Source organism: Balaenoptera physalus, assembly GCF_965194825.1.
Source record: "Balaenoptera physalus genome assembly, chromosome: 3".
NCBI lineage: Eukaryota > Metazoa > Chordata > Mammalia > Artiodactyla > Balaenopteridae > Balaenoptera > Balaenoptera physalus.
In genome coordinates this window covers 65,278,999-65,304,507 of record NC_138890.1, presented here as the reverse complement: position 1 = coordinate 65,304,507, position 25,509 = coordinate 65,278,999, and the positions used below count along the sequence as shown (strand labels likewise).

The following is a 25,509-nucleotide window of genomic DNA, read 5'->3' as shown; positions in this document are numbered from 1 at the left end:
AGATCTAATAATATTAGTTTATGTAGATCTGTCTCATGCTTTTTAACTTCTACCCAGTATTCAGTAGAATGTAAACATCACAATTTAGTTATTTTCCTACTGGTTGTCATTGAAGATATTTCTGATTTTTTTTGTTACGCTTAATTTTTTTTTGCACATATAAATTTGGCACTTAATTGTATCTATAGAATAAATTTTTTTTTTTTTTGAGTTGTCAGTGTGAGCAAATACCAGTTGTGAGATTTGTTAGTAGAAACACTGTTATGAGGATATTTTACAAGGATATTCTAGGATAAATTCTTAGTTATGGAATTACTGGAGTCGAAATAAGTACCCATTTAGAATTTTGGTAGATATTGCCAAATTATTATCGAAAAAAGTTTTTTGAAAATTTGAATTCATTTAAGAAGATATCTTTTATTCCTTCCCCACTCTCACTAACTACTTATATGATTCTGCTTCCAGTTACAATGTGTGGGTTGTTTTTCTCCACACTACCAAGCAGTTAACTCAGTTCTGACATCGTCTATGTAGAGCTAGCATCAGATCTCACAGGTTATGGGTTCAGTCTCACAAGACCGTCTCCCATCCTTCCCCCCCCACCACCCCATTTCAGAAGCCAGTTGCAAGTCCAGTTTGTTAACCTGTGCTTCTGACCAACTGGCTATAGATTGGATGTTCCAACGAATCCCTCCTTTGGTTGAGATTATTGGCTAGAGTGGCTTATAGAACTCAGAGAAACATTTTAATTACTAGATTACTGGTTTATTTTAAAAGGATATAACTCAAGAACAGCAAAATAGAAAAGATGCATAGAGCAAGATATAGGGAAAGGGAAAGGGCATGGAGCTTCTGGAGATTCCTTGCTGTCTTTGAGAGCTTCACTCTCCCCAAATCTCCATGTATTCACAATCCCAGAGCTCTCTAAAGGACCCCATCCTTTTGGGTTTTTATGGAGGCTTTATTACATAGTCATGACTGATAAATCACTGACATTTGGTGATTGATTCAACCTCTAGCGCCTCTCCCTCCCTGGAGGAAGTGGTGGGGGGGTTGAACTGGAAGATCTAACCCTCTTATCATATGGTTGAATCCTCTGACAACCAGCCCCCATCCTTAGGTTACCTAAGTGCTTTCCAAAAGCCACTTTGTTAACATAGCAAAAGATACCTTTATGACTCTCAGCACTTAGGGAATTCTAAGGGTTTTAGGAGCTCTGTGCCAGAAACTGGTGAAGACCAAGTATATATTTCTTATAAACCACAATATCACATCTAAACTTCTTAATTTACTCTGTGCTATTCTGATAAGTGACAGGGACAAAATGTAAATATCTATATGTAGGTATATATAAATCATTTTGATATATTTTTCTTTTCTAGGTCTTTCCATTCATACTTTCCATGGGAACTTCTTTGTTCGGTCTACAGACTTACTGTCTTTACCCAATGTAAACCCAGATGCTGGGTATGCAGTACAGATGTCGGTGGAAGAGAGTCTTACTGACACTCAGTTGGTTTCCTTTCAGTCAGCACTCTTGTATACATCCAGCAAAGGTAAGTTTTTTTGTTTGTTTTACTGTGGCAAAAACACATAACGTGAGATCTATCCCCTTAACAAAATTTAAGTCTAAAATACCGTATTGTTAACTATAAGCACAATGATATAGCAAAGGTAAGATTTTTGATTTGGCCATGTAGTCTATGGCTTGTGATAAACTCCTTGAGAGTCTAGTTAGTGTCTGAAATATGTTCTGGTAATACAACAGTCAATAAAACTGAATTAAAAACCTTTTTCTCATAGTGCTTACTCTAGTAGGGGAGACAAACAATAAAGAGGATACATAAGTAAAATAGTAGTATGTTACATAGTAATATCAGTTAAGGAGAAACAAAGCAGGTGAAGGGTTTAAGAAGTGCTGAGGGGATGGTTTTTTAAGATAGGGTTGCCAGGAAAGGTCTCACAGAGGGTGACGTTTGAGTTAAGTTTTGAAGGAGCTCAAATGGAAGATAAACACTTTTTAAGGGTATAATTTGTTTAGTACTAATTAATTTATAATGTGTTTTGTCCTAAAGATGATGTGAAGGCTGGTTAAATTTATTTTTATTATTTTAAAGATTCACAGCTCTCACCCTATTCTGTTTTGTCTCCTTAAAAAAGGTTTTGGAAGTATTTCTGTGCTATGTCTACTGACTTTCACAACCCCACCAAAATCTATAAAAAGTGTATAATACAGATATTTTAATGAAAACCTTTAGTATGAGAGAAGTCCAGTTTTTGTACTATGATTGTAATACTGCATACCATAAATGTAAAAGTAAGATGGATTTCTGTCTCTAGGTATCATTTTTTATTTGACAGAAGAACATCCCAATCCTTTTTCTGCTCATTGATTTTTCTTAACATTTAAAAAAAAAACTAATATATAATTGACCTATGGTAAAATCTACCATTTTAATATATAGTTCCACAAGTTTTGACAAATGTGTGTGTGACCACCACCACAATTTAGGTATCACAATCTGTTCTATTACCCCTCAAATCTCCTCGTGTTTTTGTAGTCATTTCTCTCCCATCCCCAGCCCCTAGCAACCATTGATCTGTTTTCTGACCCTGTAGTTTTGCCTTTGTAAGACTGTCTTGTGAATAGAATCATACAGTAGGTAGCCTTTTGTATCTGGCTCTTTCACTTAGCATAGTGCATTTGAGATTCATCCATATTGTTTCATCCAGCAGTAGTTGTTATTTTTTATTCCTAAGTAGTATTCCATTGTACCCAGTTTGTTTATTCACTTTCCAGTTGAGGTACATTTGGGTTGTTTCCAGTTTTTGGCAGTTTCAAATATAGCCCCTATAAACATTTGCATGTGGATTTTTGTGTGAGCATAAATTGTGATTTCACTTCGGTTAATACTTTTTTAGTGTTTTCGACGGATGGCTAGGTTGTATGGTGAGCTTATGTTTAACTTTTTAGGAAGTTGCCAAACTGTTTCCTAAGTGGCTGTACCATTTTGCATTCTCACCAGCAGTGTATGAGAGTTCCAGCTGCTCTGCATCCTCACCAGCATTTGCTGTTATCAGTGTTTAGTTTTTGTTTGTTGTGTTTGGTTTGAGGTTTTCTGTTTGTTTTGTTTGTCTGTTTTGCCATTTTACTTAAGTATAATGATATCACTTTTATTTCATGTTTCCCAAATAACAACATGGATATCTTTTTATATATTTACTATTTGAAATTTAGTTTATTTCTAATGTTTTGTTTTTATGGAAAATGTGATTATAATATCTATCCATGTCCACAAATCTTTGTCATTTCTGAAAATTTCCCTAAGATGGATTTCTAGGATTGGAAATAAAAAGTATAGAGATCAACTGTTTAGAAAAATCTTGGTATTGCCAGATTGCTTTTCAGAAATATTTTACCAATTTGTAGTCCCATCCAGTGCCCTTTTCATTTCAGCCTCTGATTTTGTGTGCGTGTATATGAGTGTGTCTGTATCTATGTGTGTAATAGTTGTTCTTGCCAATATGATAGGCTAAATATTGTATCTTATTTCTTTTAGTTATGAATGTTTTTATCTAGACTAGAAGCACTAAACAATGTTACCCTTTTTTGTAGATATCACTTCTTCTCTTTAAAAATAATTTGTATGAGCTCCTCCTAGATACAATTTCGTTAGTCTTCATGTGTCCCTGCAGGTTGTAGTGTGGATATCCTCTCTAGTTTTTTTACTTGTTCTTTTTCTGTTGTTCAAGGTCTTCCTCATTGGAAATTTTTTAAAGTTTGACATGATATTTGATATTTTATGGCTCTCAAAAGATTTTCATTTTTGTTTCTTGTATTTATTGATTTTTATTGTTGTGGGTAATTACCAAAGAGGAAGTATTGTGACTTTTAGTTGATTTCTTTCTCTTTTTTTTTTTTAATGAAAGCTTTATTTGTTTGTCTGTTTGTTTATAATTTGTTGTTTATAATTTGGCTGTGCTGAGCGGCTTTAGTCTATTTCTTTTAAATTTTTTTCCTGTGATTAAAAAGAAACATAAAATTTCTCTGGACTTAAAATATCAAAGCAAACTCTAGAACACATCTTGGAGTAGTGTTGTTTTACAGTATGTATATTTTCCCAAAATTGTTTTTGCGAAAAAGGATAAAGTAACCAAAAAATTCAGAAAAGAAATTTTTAAGAAGCTAGCATGTTATCATCATTTCGATATGATCCCTGTGGTCTTTTCAGTAATACCTTGAAGAAAAATAATTTTGTAGTAAAAAAAAATAAAGAAATAATGCTTTAGAGTTTTCACGAATTAAAGTTTTGATACTGTCCCTGCTTACTATATATAACCCTGTTTGGTTCCAAATTGAAAAGAACTGTTTTTTCCAAGTAACTTTAATACAAACTTTTTTTATAGTGCTGTCCCTCACTATCATTTGTGTGTTTTGTCCAAAGGTGAAAGAAGAATTCGTGTTCATACTTTGTGTTTGCCAGTAGTTTCAACTCTAAATGAAGTCTTTCTTGGAGCTGATGTTCAAGCAATTTCAGGGTTATTGGCCAATATGGGTAAGAATTGTTATCACCTGTTGCAAATATATTGCAAGTAGTAACATTTGAAATATCCACATAGTTTTGTTTTCCTTTAAATAATTAACTTTACGATTTCAATATTTTGGATCCGGTGTATGCCTGCTAAGTAAATGGATCTGCTGCAGATAACCTGATCCTTTTTTTTTTTTTTTTTTAATTTAAACAGCTTTATTGAAATGTAGTTTCAGTTTATTGAGATACAAGTGATACAACAATCACTTAACCCATTTAAGTATACAATTCCATTGTTCTGAGTATATATATACAGATTTGTGTGGCCATCACCTCAATCCAGTTTTAGAACATTTCTGTCACCCCCGAAAGAACCTCATGTCCATTAACACTTACTGCTCACTCCCTTCTTCTTCCCTCACTGGCCTTAGGCAACCACTAAACTGTTTTCTGCCTCACAATCTGCCTGCTGTGGACTTAAATAACCATGTTTTCCTTAATGTCTTCCATCTCAGATAGAGTTGCTTTCTTGGATTTTTTTTTTTTTTGGATCCTTTTTTCAAATACATAGAGCTTAACATCATTTTGTTTCTTGCTCCCTTTCTCCTTCAGGGATGACTACCAGTGGGTCCATTTACTTCAAACTCAAATCTGCCTATAATAGGAATAATTACCTATTTTCTTGAATTTCCTATTGGGAAAATTTTTCTTTAATGGAACATGGTAAAGATTCTAACCTCACTTTAGTCTCATGTGTTGTCAAAAGTTAAAAATTGTGACCTAAGAAATTTGAGGGTCATTGCCTTTATATTTTGTTGAACTGGTATGTTTTGGTAACAGTGTGATTATTATTATTTTCAGTAACAACTGTATATCAGGCAGTATTTGTGGATTTTAAAAAAATCTTCACAACAAATATTAGTTCTGTTATTAAATTTGGTTGATCCCAATAGGCACCTTTTTTTCACATTTTGTCAAAATCTTTAAAATCAGGATGTCTTCAGTTGATAGAGTCTTAGAGTTACTGTTGATCAGGTAACAGTAGTCTTCATTCTTTCTTGCTTGTGTACAAATTTGGTCATAGCAGTTAATAACATCACTTCATTGAGTGTATTTTTGATAGCACATGAATTGAGTGTAGTAGTAGTTTGAGAAGTCTTCAAAACAATTATAGTGTTTTTAGTATTGAAGAAATTTTTTGAGTATAAAGAAAAGAATAAAATAGTGGCATGACAGATGATGAAGATCATCTAAATAGCCAAGAGTTCTTTCAATAAATATGAAATTAAAATTCTCTGTGTTAAGAAAGCATGTGTGTTTAATTGCAGAGTTTTTTCTTTCTCAATGATACATAAAATAAAATGGTGGGTTACAATTAATAACATCTTAGATTTGGCGAAATACAGTTTTCCCATTTTACAGGTAAGGATACTGAGGCTCATGAAGGTTAAATTACTTGCTAAATATTCATACTGCTAGGAAATAGCAGAACAACATTTCAACACAGGTTGGTTTGATTTTCCAAAGTGTGTGCTTTTAACTGCTATGTTTGGTTCCTTGTGTATGTAATAACTTGAGAGAGAATTTGTATAATTAAAAAAAACTTTTCTTTCCTTAACAGTGGGGTAGCTAAACTTCTATCTTTTTTCTCTTTTGTCCCTACCTCAACCTCTGTTAGCTGTTGACAGGTCTGTGACTGCCAGTCTGAGTGATGCTCGGGACGCCCTCGTGAATGCTGTCATAGACTCTCTTTCAGCTTATCGTTCTTCAGTCCTAAGTAACCAGCAGCATGGACTTATGGTTCCTTTTTCTTTGCGGCTTTTCCCACTGTTTGTGTTGGCTCTCCTTAAACAGGTAAAAGAATCAGAATCAGAAACTAACACAGTGAAAATGTCAACAGCCAAAGTTTTTGTCCTGTGAACCACTAAACATTGTATATATAACTTTACATCAGTTAAGTTTTCTGAGGACAGGGACCTTAACTCCTATTGTATCTTAAAGGATTTGTAACCAAAAAAATTTACAAAATACTGATTTAAAGTATGTGCTTTCTTTGTAAGAGATGCTCACTGATGAAGTATTCACTGATGTTATCAAAGATGCAAATGATCAGTTTTCCAGTTTCTCAAAACAGGAACTGTATATTTTACTGCTAGAGCAACAAGTCACACACAAGACTCTTCTTATGATGCTTTCCTGCTCCCTACAATATTTCAGCCATATTTCATTTCTTGTTTTTTGTAATGCAATTACTATTTATTTATTTAGGCTGCGTTGGGTCTTCGTTGCTGCGCACAGGCTTTCTCTAGTTGCAGCAAGTGGGGGCTACTCTTCATTGCGGTGCATGGGCTTCTCGTTGCAGTGGCTTCTCTTGTTGAGCACAGGCTCTGGGTGCACGGGCTCAGTAGTTGTGGCACACAGGCTTAGTTGCTCTGCAGCATGTGGGATCTTCCTGGACCAGGGCTCAAACCTGTGTCCCCTGCATTGGCCGGCGGGTTCTTTAACCACTGCGCCACCAGGGAAGTCCCACATTTCATTCCTTAATCTTACAGATGCCTTCTCATACATGTGTACCTATTTCCATGATCTGCATTATGCTTTCCTATCCTTGTCTTTGAGCTCAAATGTCGTCTCTCTGGCAGTTGCCTTTCCTTCTGTGACCCGGTAGCTCTTTGTGCATATATTTATTTATAGAGGACTTTTAAAAAAATATTTATTATTTATTTTTTTATTTTTTATATTATTATTTATTTGTCTCCCCTGCCTACCTTTTGCCCATACCCCTGGCTCCTGAAAAAAGAAAAAAAGGAAACTCTAGCCTGGTGGAGGAGGCTTATTTTTCCAATGTCCAAAATATAATGTCCTTAGAAAACAAACATGGTTACCAAAGGGGATAGCGGGGATTGCGGGGGAGATAATTAGGAGTTTGGGATTAACATACACACTACTATATATAAGATAGGTAAATAACAAGGACCTACCATATAGCACAGGGAACTATACTTAATATCTTACAATAACCTATATGGGGCTTCCCTGGTGGCGCAGTGGTTAAGAATCTGCCTGCCAATGCAGGGGACACGGGTTCCAGCCCTGGTTCAGGAAGATCCCACATGCCACGGAGCAACTAAGCCCGTGCGCCACAACTACTGAGCCCGCGCGCCTAGAGCCCATGCTCCACAGCAAGAGAAGCCACCGCAATGAGAAGCCCGTGCACCACAACGAAGAGTAGCCCCCGCTCGCCGCAACTAGAGAAAGCTTGCGCACAGCAACGAAGACCCAATGCAGCCAAAAATAAATAAATAAAATAAATTTATATATATAAAAAAGTAACCTATACTGGAAAAGAATCTGAAAAAGAGGAAACTGAATCCACTTTGCTGCACACTTGAAACTAACACATTGTAAATTAACTATACTTCAGTTAATAAAAAAATGTCTAAACTTGTAGACTTAGTATAACTTTCCCTTATAAAAGTTTATTAAAAAGCTCATGTTAACAGATCACCTGGGGAACCATCCCAGATTCCAGGATGAATTAAGGACTGCTCTTGTCAATTTGTATACTTTCTGAACTCCAGCATTGGCCTGTCAGGTGTATGTTGTCTCTTCCAGGCAAGAAGGGCAACCTGTTACACATCGATAGAAATAGCTTTTGAATCTACTTCTATTTTCTTTAACTCAAATTATGTATTTCCACTTCTGAATATAATGTAAATGCAGAGAGGTTACATAAATACTTAAATTTTAACATTTAAGAATCTGAGCTCTTCCCTCTTCAGGTCTTTCATTAAATGCTGTCCTTCACTGAGGCCTGCCTCCCCTCATCTCCCCATTTAATATGCAGTACTCTCATCCCATCTCACCCTGACATTCTTTATCTCTCTTTCCTCCTTTGTTTTTCTCCATAGCACTTAACACTGAAATACCACATATTTTGCTTGTTTATTATTTACTTCTCCCTTACTAGGATTTTTGTCCACAAGGACAAGGATTTTTAACTTGTTTGTCTACCACTTTGTCCCTGCATCTAGAACAGTTCTTAGTACATAGTAGGCCCTCAGTAGATATTTTTTGAATGAATAAATGGAACTTCTTTCATTTCCCATAGTACTCTTTCTTTAAGAACCTTTTCTCTTGCTTATTTATAGTCAGTGCATTTGGTTTTTTTTATTTGTTTTATAAAAAATATTTATTTATTTATTTGGCTGCACTGGGTCTTCATTGCGGCATGCAAGATCTTCGTTGAGGCATGCGGGATCCTTAGTTGTGGAATGCAGGATCTAGTTCCCTGACCAGGGATTGAACCCAGGCCCCCTGCATAGGGAGCACAGAGTCTTAGCCACTGGACCACTAGGGAAGTCCTAGTGCATTTGTTTTAAGGCATACTTTCACTGCTGTTATCTCTCTGCCTCTTTCTATTCCTTTCCATCAATAGAAATGGCTAAAACCTTACCTCAGAACTTCATTATTCTTCATGGAGCTAATATTCCAGTTGAAACTCACAATTACTTATTATCTGTATTCTGCTAAGCAGTTGTCTTCAAATTATTAATTTTCCTGATTGATTTGTGAGCTTTGTTACATTAATTTCTCTAACTGTGGGAGAAACAAGGATAGTTAACCACCATTAATCATCACCCAGCTTTTACAGAAACTTAGACCTTTGGTCCTTTATATTTCATACGTGTCTTTATTTTGTCATCTGCAATATAACTTTATCCTTCTTGCGATGTTATTTAGATTTTTACATCACTATTGCTATATGGTAGATAGAGTGTTTAGATCGATTTCATTGATTAGGAAACAAATGCTGGAGAGATTAAATGACTTTGCCATGGTCAGATAATTAATTTGTCAAGACTTTCAGGTGAGGATATAGCCACAGTTTAATAGATGTGTGTGACTTATTAAGGTGTATATATATATATATATATATATATATATTTTTTTTTTTTTTTTTTTTGGCTGCGTTGAGTCTTCGTTGCTGCACGTGGGCTTTCTCTAGTTGTGGTGAGCAGGGGCTACTCTTCGTTGTGGTGCACGTGCTTCTCATGCGGTGGCTTCTCGTTGTGGAGCACAGGCTCTAGGCGTGCGGGCTTCAGTAGTTGTGGCTTGCGGGCTCTAGAGTGCAGGTTCAGTAGCTGTGGGCTTAGTTGCTCTGCGGCATGTGGGATCTTCCCGGACCAGGAATGGAACCCATGTACCCTGCGTTGGCAGGCGGATTCTTAACCACTGTGCCACCAGTGAAGCCCCAAGATATATTTTTGAAAGAATAATTAACGGTAAATTTGTTAATTCTGTCTGAAGATATTCTTTTAACAACTGATATTTGCAAAATTTTTTATGTATTTGTTAAATACCTTTTCTTTTTTTTAATGGGGGTGTATTTTTTTGTTATAGAAATCATTTCAGACTGGGACAAATGCATGTCTAGATGAACGCGTTTTTGCTATGTGTCAAGTGAAAAATCAGCCTTTGGTTTACCTTATGCTCACAACTCATCCCAGTTTGTATAGAGTTGACAATCTCTCCGATGAGGTAAGATTGATTCATTTTTCAGTTGCTTTTACTTGAAGGTTTATAAGCCTAATTATATTGAATCCACTGCAGAAATGAAGAAAGGTGTTTTCTTTTTTAAAGCTTTTCATTTTATTCCTATATAAAGAAATTTTGGTTTGGGGAAGCTCCTGAAAATAGTACCTTTATTTAAGTTATTAAAATAATAAGCTTTACTGTTTATTTAAGACAAATCTTTAGAGCAGATCTAAGTAAATGAAGAGATTGTCAGATTGACCAGAGCAACCTATGATTTATTTATTTAAGTAAATTGATCTGAAAGGAGTATCCCTAGAGTAAAATTACTCTTAATTTAAATACCTCAGGTCAATGTTTAGTGTAATGGTGTTCCTGAATTAAAGAGAAAATATTTATCTAAGTTGTAACATTATTTTCCCTTGATAGGAAATTAACCTGAGTTAAAGCTACAAGCATGAAAATGTTAAATCATAACCTTTCTTCCTACATTGTGATCAAATTAGGATATATATGTTGGAAGTAATATTTTGGTTAAAACCTTTTTGGAGTTTAAAGATTTTAGGATACCTTGCATAATAAAGGAGAAATTGCCTGTGAAATTTGAGGTAACTTTTTAGCAAATGAAAACTGTTGATGACATTATTAGTTTGTATTACAAAAATAATAACTCAAGATTAATCCTGTGTTTGACAAGTTCAACTAACTGGACCTATCTTTTTCTCACATTAAAAAAAAAGGCAAATTAACATAAAAATACAAATGCAATATATTAGATGTGTATAATATGGAAACCACTAGAAAGAAGAAAAATAAATCACTCATATACATTCAAAGACAAGCACTACTAGGACTTTCGGTGGTGTATTTATCAGGACTCTCTTTTTTGCAAGTCAGCTTAGGAAGGAAAGGGGACTGATGTGGCACTCAAACACAAACCACACGAAAGGCTAGCGTATAACTAAACTCAGGTCTAGCTCAGATTCATAGACTCTCTAGCATTGCCTTGTTCTTTCAGATTAGCCTTTTCTACAAGACTAGAAAACAGAGCCACTGATAGCTTCCCATCTTTATCACCAGAGAAGGACAAGGCTCTCTTTTCCTAGTTCACATTAATTTCTGAATGGCTGTATTTAAGTTATAGTCTCTCTTGCTGCCCACACACCCTAAGGCCAGAGGTCTTAAGGTGCTGTGATTAATAGTTCCTGGTAGAGCTAAAGCCTTATCAAGGTAGTACCCCTTGACAGGTCAGTATTTTATTTACTTTCTCCTTTAGATAAGGTTAATTAAGTACCAAGTTTTAGTACTTAAATCAACTTTTGGTCAAAAATGAATCGTTATAAATATTTAAAGGTGTGTGTTTGTGTGTGTGTGTTTTAAGATGGCAGTACTATACTCAATTATAAATGAAAACCTTCCATTTCTGGCCTTAATAAATATTAAATTGGAGAGAACTATTAAAAACTCATTTGCATTAGACTTACTCTTCCCTCAGGATGTGTACATTGATCTAAGCCACGCAATCATCTGTTATTATTAACTAAATTCCAGACTTTATTTGGATCTCACTAATGTCATTTATCCATTTAGGATACGTGAATATTGATTGCATTTATTGTATTAGTTTTTAAAATAATAATTAAGATCAGAAGTTATTTTGGCTTTATTGGGATTCATGGTGACTTTGTTTAGATAAGTGTTACATATTTCTTCCTCTTTTTATTTAAATATGAATAATTGTGATTAACCTAAATAAGTTCCAAAGTCTCAGCGGTAACACTCATTAAAATTTTTGTTTGTTTAATTGTGGCTCCCTATTACCTGTATCTAAAAGCTTTAATTTTTTTTTTACTTTATTTATTTATGTATTTATTTTTAACATCTTTATTGGAGTATAATTGCTTTACAATGGTGTGTTAGTTTCTGCTGTATAACAAAGTGAATCAGCTATATATATACATATATCCTCATATCCCCTCCCTCTTGCATCTCCCTCCCACCCTCCCTATCCCACCCCTCTAGGTGGTCACAAAGCACCGAGCTGATCTCCCTGTGCTATGCGGCTGCTTCCCACTAGCTATCTGTTTTACATTTGGTAGTGTATATATGTCAATGCCACTCTCTCACTTCGTCCCAGCTTACCCTTCCCCCTTCCCGTGTCCTCAAGTCCATTCTCTATGTCTGTGTCTTTATTCCTGTCCTGCCCCTAGGTTCTTCAGAACCTTTTTTTTTTTTTTAGATTCCATATATATGTGTTAGCATATATATTTGTTTTTCTCTTTCTGACTTACTTCACTCTGTATGACAGACTCTGTGTCCCTCCACCTCACTACAAATAACTCAATTTTGTTTCTTTTTATGGCTGAGTAATTTTCCATTGTATATATGTGCGACATCTTTATCCATTCATCTGTTGATGGACACTTAGGTTGCTTCCATGTCCTGGCTATTGTAAATACTGCTGCAATGAACATTGTGGTACATGATTAAAAGCTTCAATCTTTTGCTTAATTCTTTAGGGCGCAGTCAACATCAATGATCGCACTATACCTCAGCCACCTATTCTTCAGCTTTCAGTGGAGAAGCTGAGCAGGGATGGAGCTTTCCTCATGGATGCAGGCTCTGTGAGTAGTCTTGACTGTGCTGGATTCTTCTCTCTGCATACTGTTACCTTCATTCCACTTAGTATTTCTCTTCCTTAACAGATTATATGCTATTTAATCTGTATATTTTTGTATTAGCCACTTCTCCCTCCATAGTCTCCTTTCATGCCAAGCATAAAATGTCTCATCATGGTAAATAGTAGTTATCATTACTTCAGTTGAAGGCTGTACAATCTCAGTAAACATACTCATCTTTCTGATCTTTTGAAACATAATCAGTGGTTAAAGGTAAGTCAACAGCTCACTGTTAAACTACATCTCAAAATAGTTTTCTTCCCATCCCTAGGTACTAATGCTTTGGGTTGGAAGAAATTGTGGACAGAATTTTCTCAGTCAAGTTCTAGGAGTTGAAAACTATGCATTAATTCCACAGACTATGGTAAGATTATGTAATTATAGTGATTGTAGTAGGCTTAAAGGCATTTCAAATGTGGCAAAACATGAACATCCTATTTTGAAATCATAGCTATATTTTAAAGGCATTCTTTAGGTTATTTTGCATCTTTGACTGACTTATTCTTATGTGTGTGTACTATTTTAGGGAGAAAGTAAGGAATTTAGTTAATGGCCAAAAAAGTTTGCTGCTGTTGGCATTAGTGTTAGGGCTCTTTTGTTTCTGTGTTTTGTGTTTTTGCAAGTGATTTCATTGTTCTTTGGCAGGGTCCTTTTAACCACTGCTTTGGAGTAAGAACTAAGCTAATTTCCACACAAGCAAATGACTTGTGACCAGTGTCAGTTGGATTTATATTGATTATTGGACAATGTAATAGTGGACTCTCTGTCACTAGCTCTGTGACCTTGGTCAAGTCACTAACCTGGACTTGACCAGGTTTGTCAAACCTGGTCAAGCCTCGTTTGTAAAATAAGAATGCTATTGCTTATGGAGGAGTATTTGAAATAACACGTGAGAAAGCCTGTGTGAAACTATGTACCATTTGGATAGCTGTGAATTTTAAAGTTAGAATTAATTATAACATGGTCTTATTTCACATCACATTTTTCAGTTTCAACTCTCAGTTTGTCACCAGCTTTGGAATATGTTTTATGTCAGCATCTTTTCATATTTATGGGTTTAACTTCATTTATAAAAGTCATTAGGAGATTTATATATTTAAAAGACATATATGTCAGGATTCTATCTAGGATAAGCAGTAGCTTAATGGCTGGTCTGGATGACTAGGCATTTTAGATAATGAGGAGATAAGAAATGGTTATATTTGTAATAACTGCCTGAATGGATCAGTTAATTCTAGATATTACAATGTATAGTCTATGGCTACTTCAGTGGAACAGTGGCAGTGTTGAGAATTGCAACAGAGACCAAATGACCTGCAAACCTAAAATATTTATTATCTGTCCCTTTAAGAAGTTTCCAACCCCTTACTAGAAAACTGTGGTATGCAGAATCTCAGGCTCCTCCCCAGACCTCCTAAATCAATGTCTGCAGTTCAGCAAGATCCCCAGGTGATTCATATACAAGATGAAGTTTGAAAAACACTGTAGATGATTAGAATAAATTGGATGTTGCTGGTTTTTGTTTAATAGACAGACCTTCCAGAACTTGATACACCAGAATCAGCCAGAACAATAGCTTTCATCTCTTGGCTTAGAGAACAGAGACCATTTTACCCAATACTTTATGTAATAAGGTAAGTTGAATTTGTCATTTACTGATAGTGAAACAATTTGGCCTTGCAAGGATCTGTTTTGAGTCCTTGTGACTCAAATATGTGTGACCTTTTGCTTAAGCAAACTCTTTATTGATTGATTGATTGACTGATTGATTTGGCCACACCGAGCAGCTTACAAGATGTTAGTTCCCTGACCAGGGTTGGAACCCGGGCCCCGGCAGTGAAAGTGCAAAGTCCTACCCACTGGGCCGCCAGGGAATTCCCGCAAACTCTTTAGAAGAATATAGAAAAAAAATTTTTTTTTAATAAATAGTACTGTTATGCTTTATATCCAGTTATTAACAAAATGTGTGTCAAAAGCTTTGTGACAAATCCACTGTTTATGTTACTATTACATTTTTGTCTAACGTATGTAAATATTTGTCTTTTATTCCTAAGGGATGAGAGTCCAATGAAAGCAAACTTCCTTCAAAACATGGTAGAAGACAGAACAGAATCTGCATTATCATATTATGAATTCCTCTTGCATATACAACAGCAAGTGAATAAATGAACAAATGAAGATACTTAGTAATTTCTAAGGAAAGTTACAATAATGCAGAACACCTGAAAATGTGTAATACTTTCCTTTCCTATTAGGTTTGTGGACTAATGTGATGATTATATGTTCTCACTGTGATCTCAACAAACTATAGCAAATAAAGGAACACAGCAAACATGCAACTCTGAAATACTGTATTTTTCAAATCAAAATATATCTACATATGATTGGATACCTTTTTTCCTTTGCTGCCAATTATGTTTGAGTTGTTATGGATCGAAATAAGACAGTATTACAGAGGCAAAGTACATTTTGTAAAAGAAAGACTTCTGTGTTCCAAATGAATATTTCTCATTTTTTTCTGAATTTTTGGCTGCTACATTTAAAACCTCACAAGACTAAGTGTTGCAGGGAAGTTACAAATCCATTGATAATGATCTTTTTAAAATCAAAAAATTTCTTAAGTAAATAATATGTTAGAAAACTAGAATCCATCCCCCACAATTGTTTTTTTAAGGAAGAAAAAGGATCATTATGTTAACTAAAACTAGAGTAAACTAACTCTAGTCTAGCTTGAGAAGACAAGTGATACAGTCAAGCTTTAAAATCTGTCAGTATTCTCTATACTTGAAGAACAAAGTCACTGATTTGAAGTGAAAACTATATGTGGTTTTCTGATTTGACTGAAGAAGACTTGGTTGGACACACTGTCTTATTCTGCAGTGAAAAGAATCTGAGCTGTCTTCATAAATACGTTGGGACTGGCAATGATAATAAGGAGATGAGAAACTTAGTTATCTTGATCCTTTAAGTGGGTTTTATTTGGTACATTTTTGCTCTGTGATGTATAATAAAAGCATTATATTGGTGAAATGAGTATGAATGAAAAAAATTAAAGGTTTCTTAAATGCTGTCTCAAATGCACAGTAACATTTTTCTAAGGCGTTTAATAATTAAATTGGAAGCTGCTCATAAGATTTATTCTTGGATATTAAAAATTAAAGCATGAATGCCACTGTTTGGTTTAATGGATATTAAGATTATACAAATCTGATATATGAAAATTACAAAAGAAACTTGATTTCTGAACATGCTCAAGACACTGCTTTTTTTGATTTGGCCAGAGAAATATTATAGTCAAAACTATTCAGTGAATTTTGTTTACAAATAGGTAAATTATACATCTGTATGTTTAAAGTGCCGTGATAGAATATCTTTAAAAGAGTTTGGTCCAGTTTTCACAGATTCATCTTGTCTTATATGAACTTCTTAAAGTAAAAGTTGTTCATGAGTAGTACTTGATGAAAAGATTTTTATTTCTTTGTTTTAATGGGTTAGAAAAATATGTTTACAATCTTGATCTCATATGATCACCAATGAAATAGTAACTTTCAGGTTTACATCAATATGAGCTGACTTTAACTGAATTGTTTTGAGGTAGCGAAGAAACAGGTCCCACTAGAGTATATACTACTGCTTGCCAGCAAGATCAAAATAATTGTGTTCTATAAAAATATTATCTCCCTTAAGCAGTGTTAAGGTTTATTTTCAGTATGCAAGTGGTACATTGAACTGGAAATTTTCTTGAAAGCTGCTTCATTTATTAGGAAGCAATTTTCAAATTGTAGCTGGTTAGAATACATTTATATTTTCCCCTCTTCTGAAGAAACTGAGAGTCATTATTATGCACTGATGTTTCTTAAAATAACTAAAATTCTGTTCATAATGTGAATTTTAAATGTTGATATTGTAGGTTCTTTTTTAATAGTAGTAAAGAATCTTCCAGAGGGAAAAGTTTGTGCTCCTAGGGACAATAATCTTCCTTGTGCCTCACTTTTATCCCTAAGTGCGTATGACTCTTGTTATTACAACATGCTTTGTTAGTGTATTACACAAATTTACTTTAAAAAATTATTTTAGATATTGCATAACATGTGCAATCCAGAATAATTTTATAATAGCCAGGTCATAAAAAACATAACTTTAGTAAGGATTCACAATATTTGTTCTCCCAGTAATGAGGGAATGAATGAAACTTTTGGAGATATTGATATTAAGCAGTTATTTTTTGCAATATTGAATGTGTTGTTTAGTTTTGTTTTTTTTTAAATAGGGCACTACCTGCTATCTCATCTTGTATTACTTTTTGATGTAAAGCAACTAATATTTACACTATGCCATATTTTTTTTATTGTAGTTGTAAATTATGAAAGATCCTTGAATTTTCTACAGATCTGCAACTACTAAAATAACTGACAAGGGCAATCTTGTTATTTAAATCTGAGCATGGCAGTTCTACCATAAAAAGTACTCTATTTTTCTAATTTCTAGGATTTTTAAAATAACATTTCTGTAAGTCTGGCACATTAATATTCCCTCAAGCTGTAGCATTTATTTTAGTTTGCATATATTTTATTGTTTTAATTTAATGTAATATATTGAGTCTAATAGACTGTTTTACAATAATTAGAATAAAAGATTTTCTTCTAATCAAAGATGAATAACAGCTGTTATCTAGGGGACCACCAAATGTGATTTCAAGATTTCGTTAACTATTACAAATATAATCCTTATATAGAAATTTTAATTTTGTAAAGTAGTGTATAATATTGTAACATTAAATTCTTGTTTTCAAATTCAAAAATGTATTGATCTTCAATGTGCTGTGTTAAATCTTGCTTCTCTGAAACGTTAGAGACAAGATGTCTTCCTTTTTACAGTTTGTAATTTTCACTGTTTTATTCCTGTAAAAAAAAAGTCATTTGTAACCCATGCAAATAACCGTTTGAACTGTGCTAACTTATCAATTTGGCTATTCAATAAAGTTAATTGAAAGAGGTTACATACTGTGATTAGTTATTTAAATTGGTATGAATAACTTGACAGTCACTGAGTAGTGCTATGTTTTGCACCCAAATTAAGTAAATGGAAAACTATTGCTGAAGGTTCTTTAAACCTGAGTCAGTGTCTGGGAAGTCATAATCCAAATTCTGGATGCTCACTCTTCAAGAACAGCTAGGTTTAAAATTCTAGATTGAAAGGGTTTTCAATTTCTTTATTCTCAATATGTTTAAGATACTACTCCACTGTCTTGTGGACCCTTTTGTTATTGATAAGATGCCTACTGTAAGTCTAATTGTTTATTTGAAGATAATCTGTTAGCTTTTAAGATTTTTCTTTTATCCTTAATATTCTATAGTTTTAATACTCTGAGTTTACTGTTTACCCTGCTTGCTTTTCAGAGCATGCTTTAATCTGGAGATCCTTGTCTATCGTCAATTCTGGAAAATTCTCAGTTATTTTTAAAATTTTTATTTATTTTTAAAATTTAGGTATAATTGACATATATTTTCTCTTAAAATATTTGCTTCTGTCATTCCCTCTATTCTTTTCTTACCTTCAGAATTCCTTTTTAAAAAAAATATTTATGTATTTATTTATTTTAAAATTTATTTTGGCTGCTCGGGTCTTAGTTGCGGCACACGGGCTCTTTGTTGCGGCATGCAGACTTCTTAGTTGTGGCATGCGTGAGGGATCTAGTTCCTTGACCAGAGATGGAAACCAGGCCCTGGGAGTGCATTGGGAGTGCAGAGTCTTACCCACTAGACCACCAGGGAAGTCTCCAGAATTCCTCTTGTGACTAATTCCTCTGTGACTATGTCCAGTTGGAGTTTAATCTCATCTATTGATTTTTATATTTGTATAACTAACTCTATTTTTGATTAATTTCTGCCTATTTTGTTCAATAATGTATTTAAATTGTTCTATAAAATTCTTTCTGGAGTGAATTCCAATTTTTAATTTGGCTGGCAGAATTTAAATGTTGTATTTCTTCATGTTTGTTAGAATTTGGGTTTCTAGGCTTATTTGATTGGGAGGGTTGTTATTTTCATTTTAGCACATCTCTCTCTGTCCAAGCTTTCCCCCTCCCTGTCTATGGGTTTTCTAGTTGCATTTTCCCAAAACTAGGGCTCATTGAGGTGTTTTAGGGCTCCTGTCCAGTGATTTGGGGATATCACCATTCCAGTCACCAACAGTGGGAAGTCTAGTTTTTGCCCTCTCTTCTGCCTCTCTGTTTATTAAGCTGAAGTCCAATAGCAAATGATATTTTGAATATTTTTCAGGGAGGGCAGACCTCAAGCAGCGAGTTTGTCCTGTTCATCCCTTTGTCTCACGTGGAGCACTTTCAAGTCCTCTTACACATAGAATGTGCTACCATTGCCTGCTTCTGGATCTGCAGCCCAACAGGCACCTGACTTTAGCTCCACTGTGCTGTTTCTGATACTTTGATCTGCTGAGATGTTTCTCTTGTTTTTGAGGCCAGCTATTTCTTTTTTTTCCCTTTATGTTTTTTTTTTAATATTTATTTATTTATTTGGCTACGTCAGGCGGTGCACGGGATGTTCGTTGCGGTGCGTGGGCTCAGTTGTTGTGGCACGTGGGCTTAGTTGCTCCGTGGCATGTGGGATCCTAGTTCCCCGACCAGGGATTGAACCCGCATCCCCTGCATTGGAAGGCAGATTCTTAACCACTGGACCACCAGGGAAGTCCCTCCCTTTATGTTTTTAACTGTTACTGATTGCTATGTGTAGTAGAGAGGTGTCCAAGCATGAACTTACTGTCTATATTTAACCCCAGAATTTGAATTCTACTTTTATTACTTATGACTCAATATGTTCATACATATTTGTCAGTTTGTAGCTACAATTTGTCAATAAAGTATTAATATTAGCCTACCTAAACAATGCTGGGATCAAATAAAAATTATACATAAAACTCATTGAAAATGCCAAGATTTGGCACAAAAGAAAAATTTCTGCAACTATTCAGGTAAATTTAATCTAGTGCTCTCAGTGCTCAGCATGGGGCAAAGTGGTCAATTTTTAAAAATGGAAAAAGAAACAATTTTAAAAATTAAAAAAATTTTTAAAGGAAAAAAAACGAGACAAAAAAATCACACACACACAAGAAAAAAAGATGGAGGTGGGCTTGCCCTTGTAAAGTCTATAGTGAGGGAGATAAAAATTAAGACAAGAATCGTTAAGTATGCACATCATTTAGCAAGGAATTATATACCACTGAGAAGCACAAGGAAATCTAATAACTATGGAAACCCCATAGGGAAATGGTTTCCCAGAAATAAGTAAGCATGTAATATGAAATCTTGACACTTTAAATTCTTACCTGACTCTATCAGCCATCATACATCAACACATCTATCTAAAGAATCAAAATATCCATTTGGTTTCTATGTGCTATCTCAAGTGAAAAAAATATTGTTTACCCTGGAACTGTTTTTGGTCTTGACTCATCAGGATTTTACCGCATCAAGTTCTGCACATTTATTACTAGTACTTAATTATTTCAATTGTAGAAGTTTTTAAGGCACAGTCTGGGCCTCAGAGATGTAGATCTGTACAGATATGCAGGGAAACCTTTTCTAATGCTTTAAAATTACTTGCTAGGGCATGTCCCTGAGATTTAGCTATCCAATCAAGGGGGAATGTTCAATGTTTATACCTGAGCTCCTTACATTGTTGAACCCAAAAGATAAGTTGCTGTTTGTTTTTATACTTTTTTTTCAAAATCCTTTTCTGTCTGAGACAGGGTCAGGTGACTAACAGTTAAAAATAGTATTTTATTACCTTCTACCTAAGCAGGGTTTCACCCACTTGCTGACTTTGAGCAGGCTTCATTGCAGCGGACACACTAGGCTGCCTCACCCCCTGCAGCCTCAGGTATGAACTGGCCATGGTGTCCTCTCAGCAAGGGTTGACAAGGGATTCAATTCCTTCATTCATTTACTCATTCACTTAGTCATTACTGTGCACCAGGGCTGCATTATGACTTTTGTAGGCTGTAGATATTTTGCTTTCGTGGGCTCCTTCCTCTATAAAAGCATATTTAAAATTATATTTTATGACTGTGTTAGTATGAGAATGACTACAATCCAGGCTGGATTCATCATTATACAAAAATTATTACTACACTTTTCTTCTGATTTAAAAAAAAATTCAAATAAATGAACTTATTTAGAAAACAAACAGACTCACAAAGAAAACAAACTCATGGTTACCAAAGGGCAAGGGAGGGATAAATTGGAGTATGGGGTTAACAGATGCACACTTCCATATATAAAACAGATAAACAGCAAGGGTTTACTGTATAGCACAGGGAACTATATTCAATATCTTGTAACAAACTATAATGGAAAGAAAAATTTAAAAAAGAACATAGACATGTACATACATATATATCAATATGTATAACCAGATCACCTTGCTGTACACCTGAAACTAACACAATATTGTAAATCAACTATACCTCCATTAAAAAAAATTCAAAATAAAACATTTTCTTGGGCCCCTATTGTGGGCCCTCACCATGGCCTAATGGATAAAGCAACCCTGTTGAGCGCTCACACTGTTCTAGGAGTTGCAGCCGTGAACAAAACACATTACTTGTCTTCATGGAGCTTACATTTTAGTAAGAAGCAGATAATAAACACAAGAAGTACATTCAGCTTTCGAGTCGGTTATAACTGTTAAGGAGAAAAGGCAGATAAGGAGAATAAGGAGTGTTGAGAGGGGGTGGCAATTTAAATAGAACGGAAAGGGAAGGCTTCACTGGGAAAGTCTTGAACAAAGACATGAGGAAAGCCTGGAATGAACCAGGTGTGTATTTGGTAGTAGCACTGCTGAAGATGAGGAATCAGCACCAATAACAAATCCCAACCGCAAGGGTCCCTAAAGCGTCGCTCTCGGAGTTACGCATTCCCGAAACCTATAAGCGAGGCTGAAGAAGATCACTGGAAACCAGTGCCTGCCGCTGCAATCTCCATTTTACTTCCTGGCACCAGGTGGGAGGAGTTTATTCCTCGGTCCCATACGTTTTCCGTGCGTCAGGCTAGGTGCCGCTTTTCTTCACTTCCGAGGGATCGCCACCGGGTCCCGCTGGCGCGGGGAGAGGAGCAACGCGGGTCAGCCCAGGTGGGAGGAACTGAAGCTTCCAGCGATGCCCTCACTCAAGATGGCGGCGCAAGGCTCGCGCTTGGTCCCGTCAGGCGGCGCGCGTGCTTAGGCTGCATTTGCGGCCAAGCTCTAGGGAAGGGGGCGGGTCCACAGAGGTAGTGGGACGCTCGCCCTGCGGCCCGGTCAGGACTCTTCGTCGCCGCGGCTCCCGCTGCTGTCACCGTCACCACTCCCGGATTGTGGAGGGGAAGATGGAATCGGTCACCATCGCTACCGACAGCGGGGACCGGCCGGGGGCCCCGGCGGGCTCAGGCCTATCGGCTTCCCAGCGTCGGGCCGAGCTGCGGCGGAGAAAACTGCTCATGAACTCGGAACAGCGCATCAACCGAATCATGGGCTTTCACAGGCCGGGGAGCGGCGCCGGTGAGAACCTCCGTTTCCCCACAGTCTCCTGCCCATCCCTTTTGAGTCTTCGGGATCATTCTTCCTTTCCCTCCTCCACCCTGCTGACCTGTTTGACCAAACCCTGCTCTCTGACCTCCCCTCTGGCCCCATCCCTTTGATGATATCCTCAGTTCTCACTTCTTAACCCCACGACGTTTCTAGTCTCTTTCCTCAGTTTTCCGGGGGCTCCGCCCTTAGGTTTTCCCCACCTCCGCCGCCGGCTGCGAAACTCTCGCTCCTGAGACCCTGTGCCGTGGTGCCCTCTGCCCAGTTACCCTGAGACGGCCCCCTTCCTCCTTCCCCACTCCCTCGCCTCTCTTGAAGGGCGCACATTTTATCCCCAGACTGCTCTGTCTATTGTGCCCGTCGGGAAGATTGCCTGCCTTTATTTCCTTTCCAAATGCTTTCCCTTCCAGTGCCTTCCCTGGCTTGTACCTTCTTTTGCCTTTGGCTGTAACTCTGTCGGCCTGCATGAGCTTGTCTTTACTGAACTGCCCCCTGGTTCTTCCTACGTGGATCAGAGACTCTTACGGTCAAATCCTAGTGTCTGTGTTCGGTGCTCTCCACACTGTCATCTACAGGCCTTCTTAAACAGGTGAAAAAAATTGGAGGGACCATTTTTTAGAAACCCAACAAGTGGGACATGCCCATCTGAGGCCTTATCTCCTAGTGTGCTGAGATTGATGTGAGTGTTGTCAGGAACTGCATTTAACACTGAAGAGAGTTCCTCATTTCTCCCCCAATGACATGTACAATGAGTTTCTTAAAATTTTTTTTCATGTGAATATTTACACTCAGTATGAGCTAGTGTTCTCTAAATTACCATTGAGCGTTGCCTTTAATATTTGGCCTTTAGTCACTGATTGCACGTTCCTTAGATCCTTGTGACTTCTGCTCTGTGGGGCTTTAGATATATAGCTCTGAACTTTTAGACAGTTAACAGGTTTGCGACTGAAAACTGCCAAGAGAGGTAAGAGCCCTATTTCAAATTCTAGAACAATCATTAGAAGACACATTTTCCCCTTTAATGATTAGTAGTAGAATATTTATTCTTTCCCAAAACGTCTACTTTGTTATTTTGCTTTGAAATTTTTATTTTATCTGTCATTAAAGGTTTTTTTTCCCTTTGTTTTGTTTTAAACCAGAACAGCATCCTAAAACTGCTTAAATACCTGCTAATGGCTGCCAGATTACAGTAGAAGGATTACGTAAACCGTAGCTGTAGTATATGCCACACCCTATGCTGACAGGACTCTGAATTCAGAAATGTAATATTAAAAATACAGATTTTAAAAAATCTCCATCCCTAACTGTCTTTCCCGATTTGTCTAATAGCGTTATCTTCTACCTCCAAAGTTTGGAGTATATCCTCTGAAGGAATACTCTTTTTGACATTTTGAGTGTGTAGAGGAAGGAACTAGTTTGTCTCATGAAGAATCAGTATTAATTAAATTCAGAGGCTGTGAAGTTCTAGCTCTAGTGGCATATTTTTAAATACTAATAAGAAAGGTGTTTGCCAGTACGTAATACTTAAGGCTTCTAAATTTCTTTTCTCAGAAGAAGAAAGTCAAACAAAATCAAAGCAGCAGGACAGTGATAAACTGAACTCCCTCACCATTCCTTCAGTTTCAAAGCGAGTAGTGCTGGGTGATTCGGTCAGTACAGGAACAACTGACCAGCAGAGTGGTGTGGCCGAGGTAAAGGGGACTCAGCTGGGAGACAAATTGGACTCTTTCATTAAACCTCCTGAGTGCAGTATCGATGTAAGCCTTGAGCTCCGGCAGCGCAACAGAGGAGACCTGACAGCAGACACTGTCCAGAGGGCTTCTCGCCATGGCCTAGAACAGTACCTCTCCAGATTTGAAGAAGCAATGAAGCTAAGGAAACAGTTGATTAGTGAAAAACCCAACCAAGAGGATGGAAATACAACTGAAGAATTTGACTCTTTTCGAATATTTAGATTGGTGGGATGTGCTCTTCTTGCCTTTGGAGTCAGAGCTTTTGTTTGCAAATATTTGGTAAGAAACAGTGGAAAATGCAAATTGATGATAATAATGAGTGCTTTTGTAAGATTCATTGCCAACAGTAACTTAATATTTACCAGATTCGTGTGGATGTTTGGAGATGTGTTATAAACTGCTATTCGCCTTAGGTATAGAATGAGGTGTTCTGGTTAAATACAGAGCCTGATAATAATTGCTAAAATCTTTCTACATGCTAAGTAACGTTCTAAGTGCTTTACATATATTAATTCATTTAACCTCATCCTTATGAACCAGGTATCATTTTTTTTTAACATCTTTATTGGAGTATAATTGCTTTATAATGGTGTGTTAGTTTCTGTTGTATAGCAAAGTGAATCAGCTATACATATACATATATCCCCATATCTCCTCCCTCTTGCGTCTCCCTCCCACCCTCCCTATCCCACCCCTCTAGGTGGTCACAGAGCACCGAGCTGATCTCCCTGTGCTATGCGGCTGCTTCCCACTAGCTATCTGTTTTACATTTGGTAGTGTATATATGTCCATACCACTCTCTCACTTCGTCCCAGCTCACCCTTCCCCCTCCCCGTGTCCTCAAGTCCATTCTCTATGTCTGCGTCTTTTTTCCTGTCCTGCCCCTAGTGAACCAGGTATCATTTGAATCTGTTTTATAGATGAGGGAATGAAGACTCAGAGAGGTGAAATCATTTGTCCAGGGTCACACTACTAAGTGACAGCTGGGATTAAACCCAGGCACTTTGATTCCAAAACCAAAGGGTAAATTACCTACATATACTATATATTAATTACCACTTTTCAAATTTGAAATATTAAAAAGCAGTTCCTATGGTCCTGAATGTGATGTAATTTTTTTATGGTTCAGAAGGCATTCTGCATTTTATAGTGTAGTATTATCATAGGAGCAGTTCATTTTTTTTTTTAATTTTTATTTATTTATTTATTTATTTATGGCTGTGTTGGGTTTTCATTTCTGTGTGAGGGCTTTCTCCAGTTGCGGCAAGCGGGGGCCACTCTTAATCGCGGTGCGCGGGCCTCTCACTATCGCGGCCTCTCTTGTTGGGGAGCACAGGCTCCAGACGCGCAGGCTCAGTAGTTGTGGCTCACGGGCCCAGCCGCTCCGCAGCATGCGGGATCCTCCCAGACCAGGGCTCCAACCCGCGTCCCCCGCATCGGCAGGCAGACTCTC

At 36.5% G+C, this 25,509-nt stretch overlaps 2 protein-coding genes across 4 annotated transcripts in view; both read left to right on the top strand.

The window, feature by feature from the left end:
* SEC24A (SEC24 homolog A, COPII coat complex component) overlaps positions 1 to 17,744 on the top strand; it is a 104,403-nt gene extending 86,659 nt beyond the window's left edge. For all 3 annotated transcript variants that reach the window (XM_082454707.1, XM_082454709.1, XM_082454708.1), the window contains 8 exons: positions 1,383 to 1,556; positions 4,446 to 4,556; positions 6,211 to 6,386; positions 9,936 to 10,073; positions 12,587 to 12,691; positions 13,017 to 13,109; positions 14,276 to 14,379; positions 14,800 to 17,744. In XM_082454707.1, the coding sequence (XP_082310833.1) occupies positions 1,383 to 1,556; positions 4,446 to 4,556; positions 6,211 to 6,386; positions 9,936 to 10,073; positions 12,587 to 12,691; positions 13,017 to 13,109; positions 14,276 to 14,379; positions 14,800 to 14,914 (1,016 nt within the window). In that variant the 3' untranslated portion in view covers positions 14,915 to 17,744. The remainder of the gene's footprint in view (positions 1 to 1,382; positions 1,557 to 4,445; positions 4,557 to 6,210; positions 6,387 to 9,935; positions 10,074 to 12,586; positions 12,692 to 13,016; positions 13,110 to 14,275; positions 14,380 to 14,799) is intronic.
* A 4,032-nt stretch (positions 17,745 to 21,776) lies between these two features.
* Positions 21,777 to 25,509, top strand: part of CAMLG (calcium modulating ligand) — a 5,829-nt gene continuing 2,096 nt past the window's right edge. The window contains exons 1-2 of the mRNA XM_082454801.1: positions 21,777 to 22,296; positions 23,875 to 24,335. Of these exons, the coding sequence (XP_082310927.1) occupies positions 22,125 to 22,296; positions 23,875 to 24,335 (633 nt within the window). The 5' untranslated portion in view covers positions 21,777 to 22,124. The remainder of the gene's footprint in view (positions 22,297 to 23,874; positions 24,336 to 25,509) is intronic.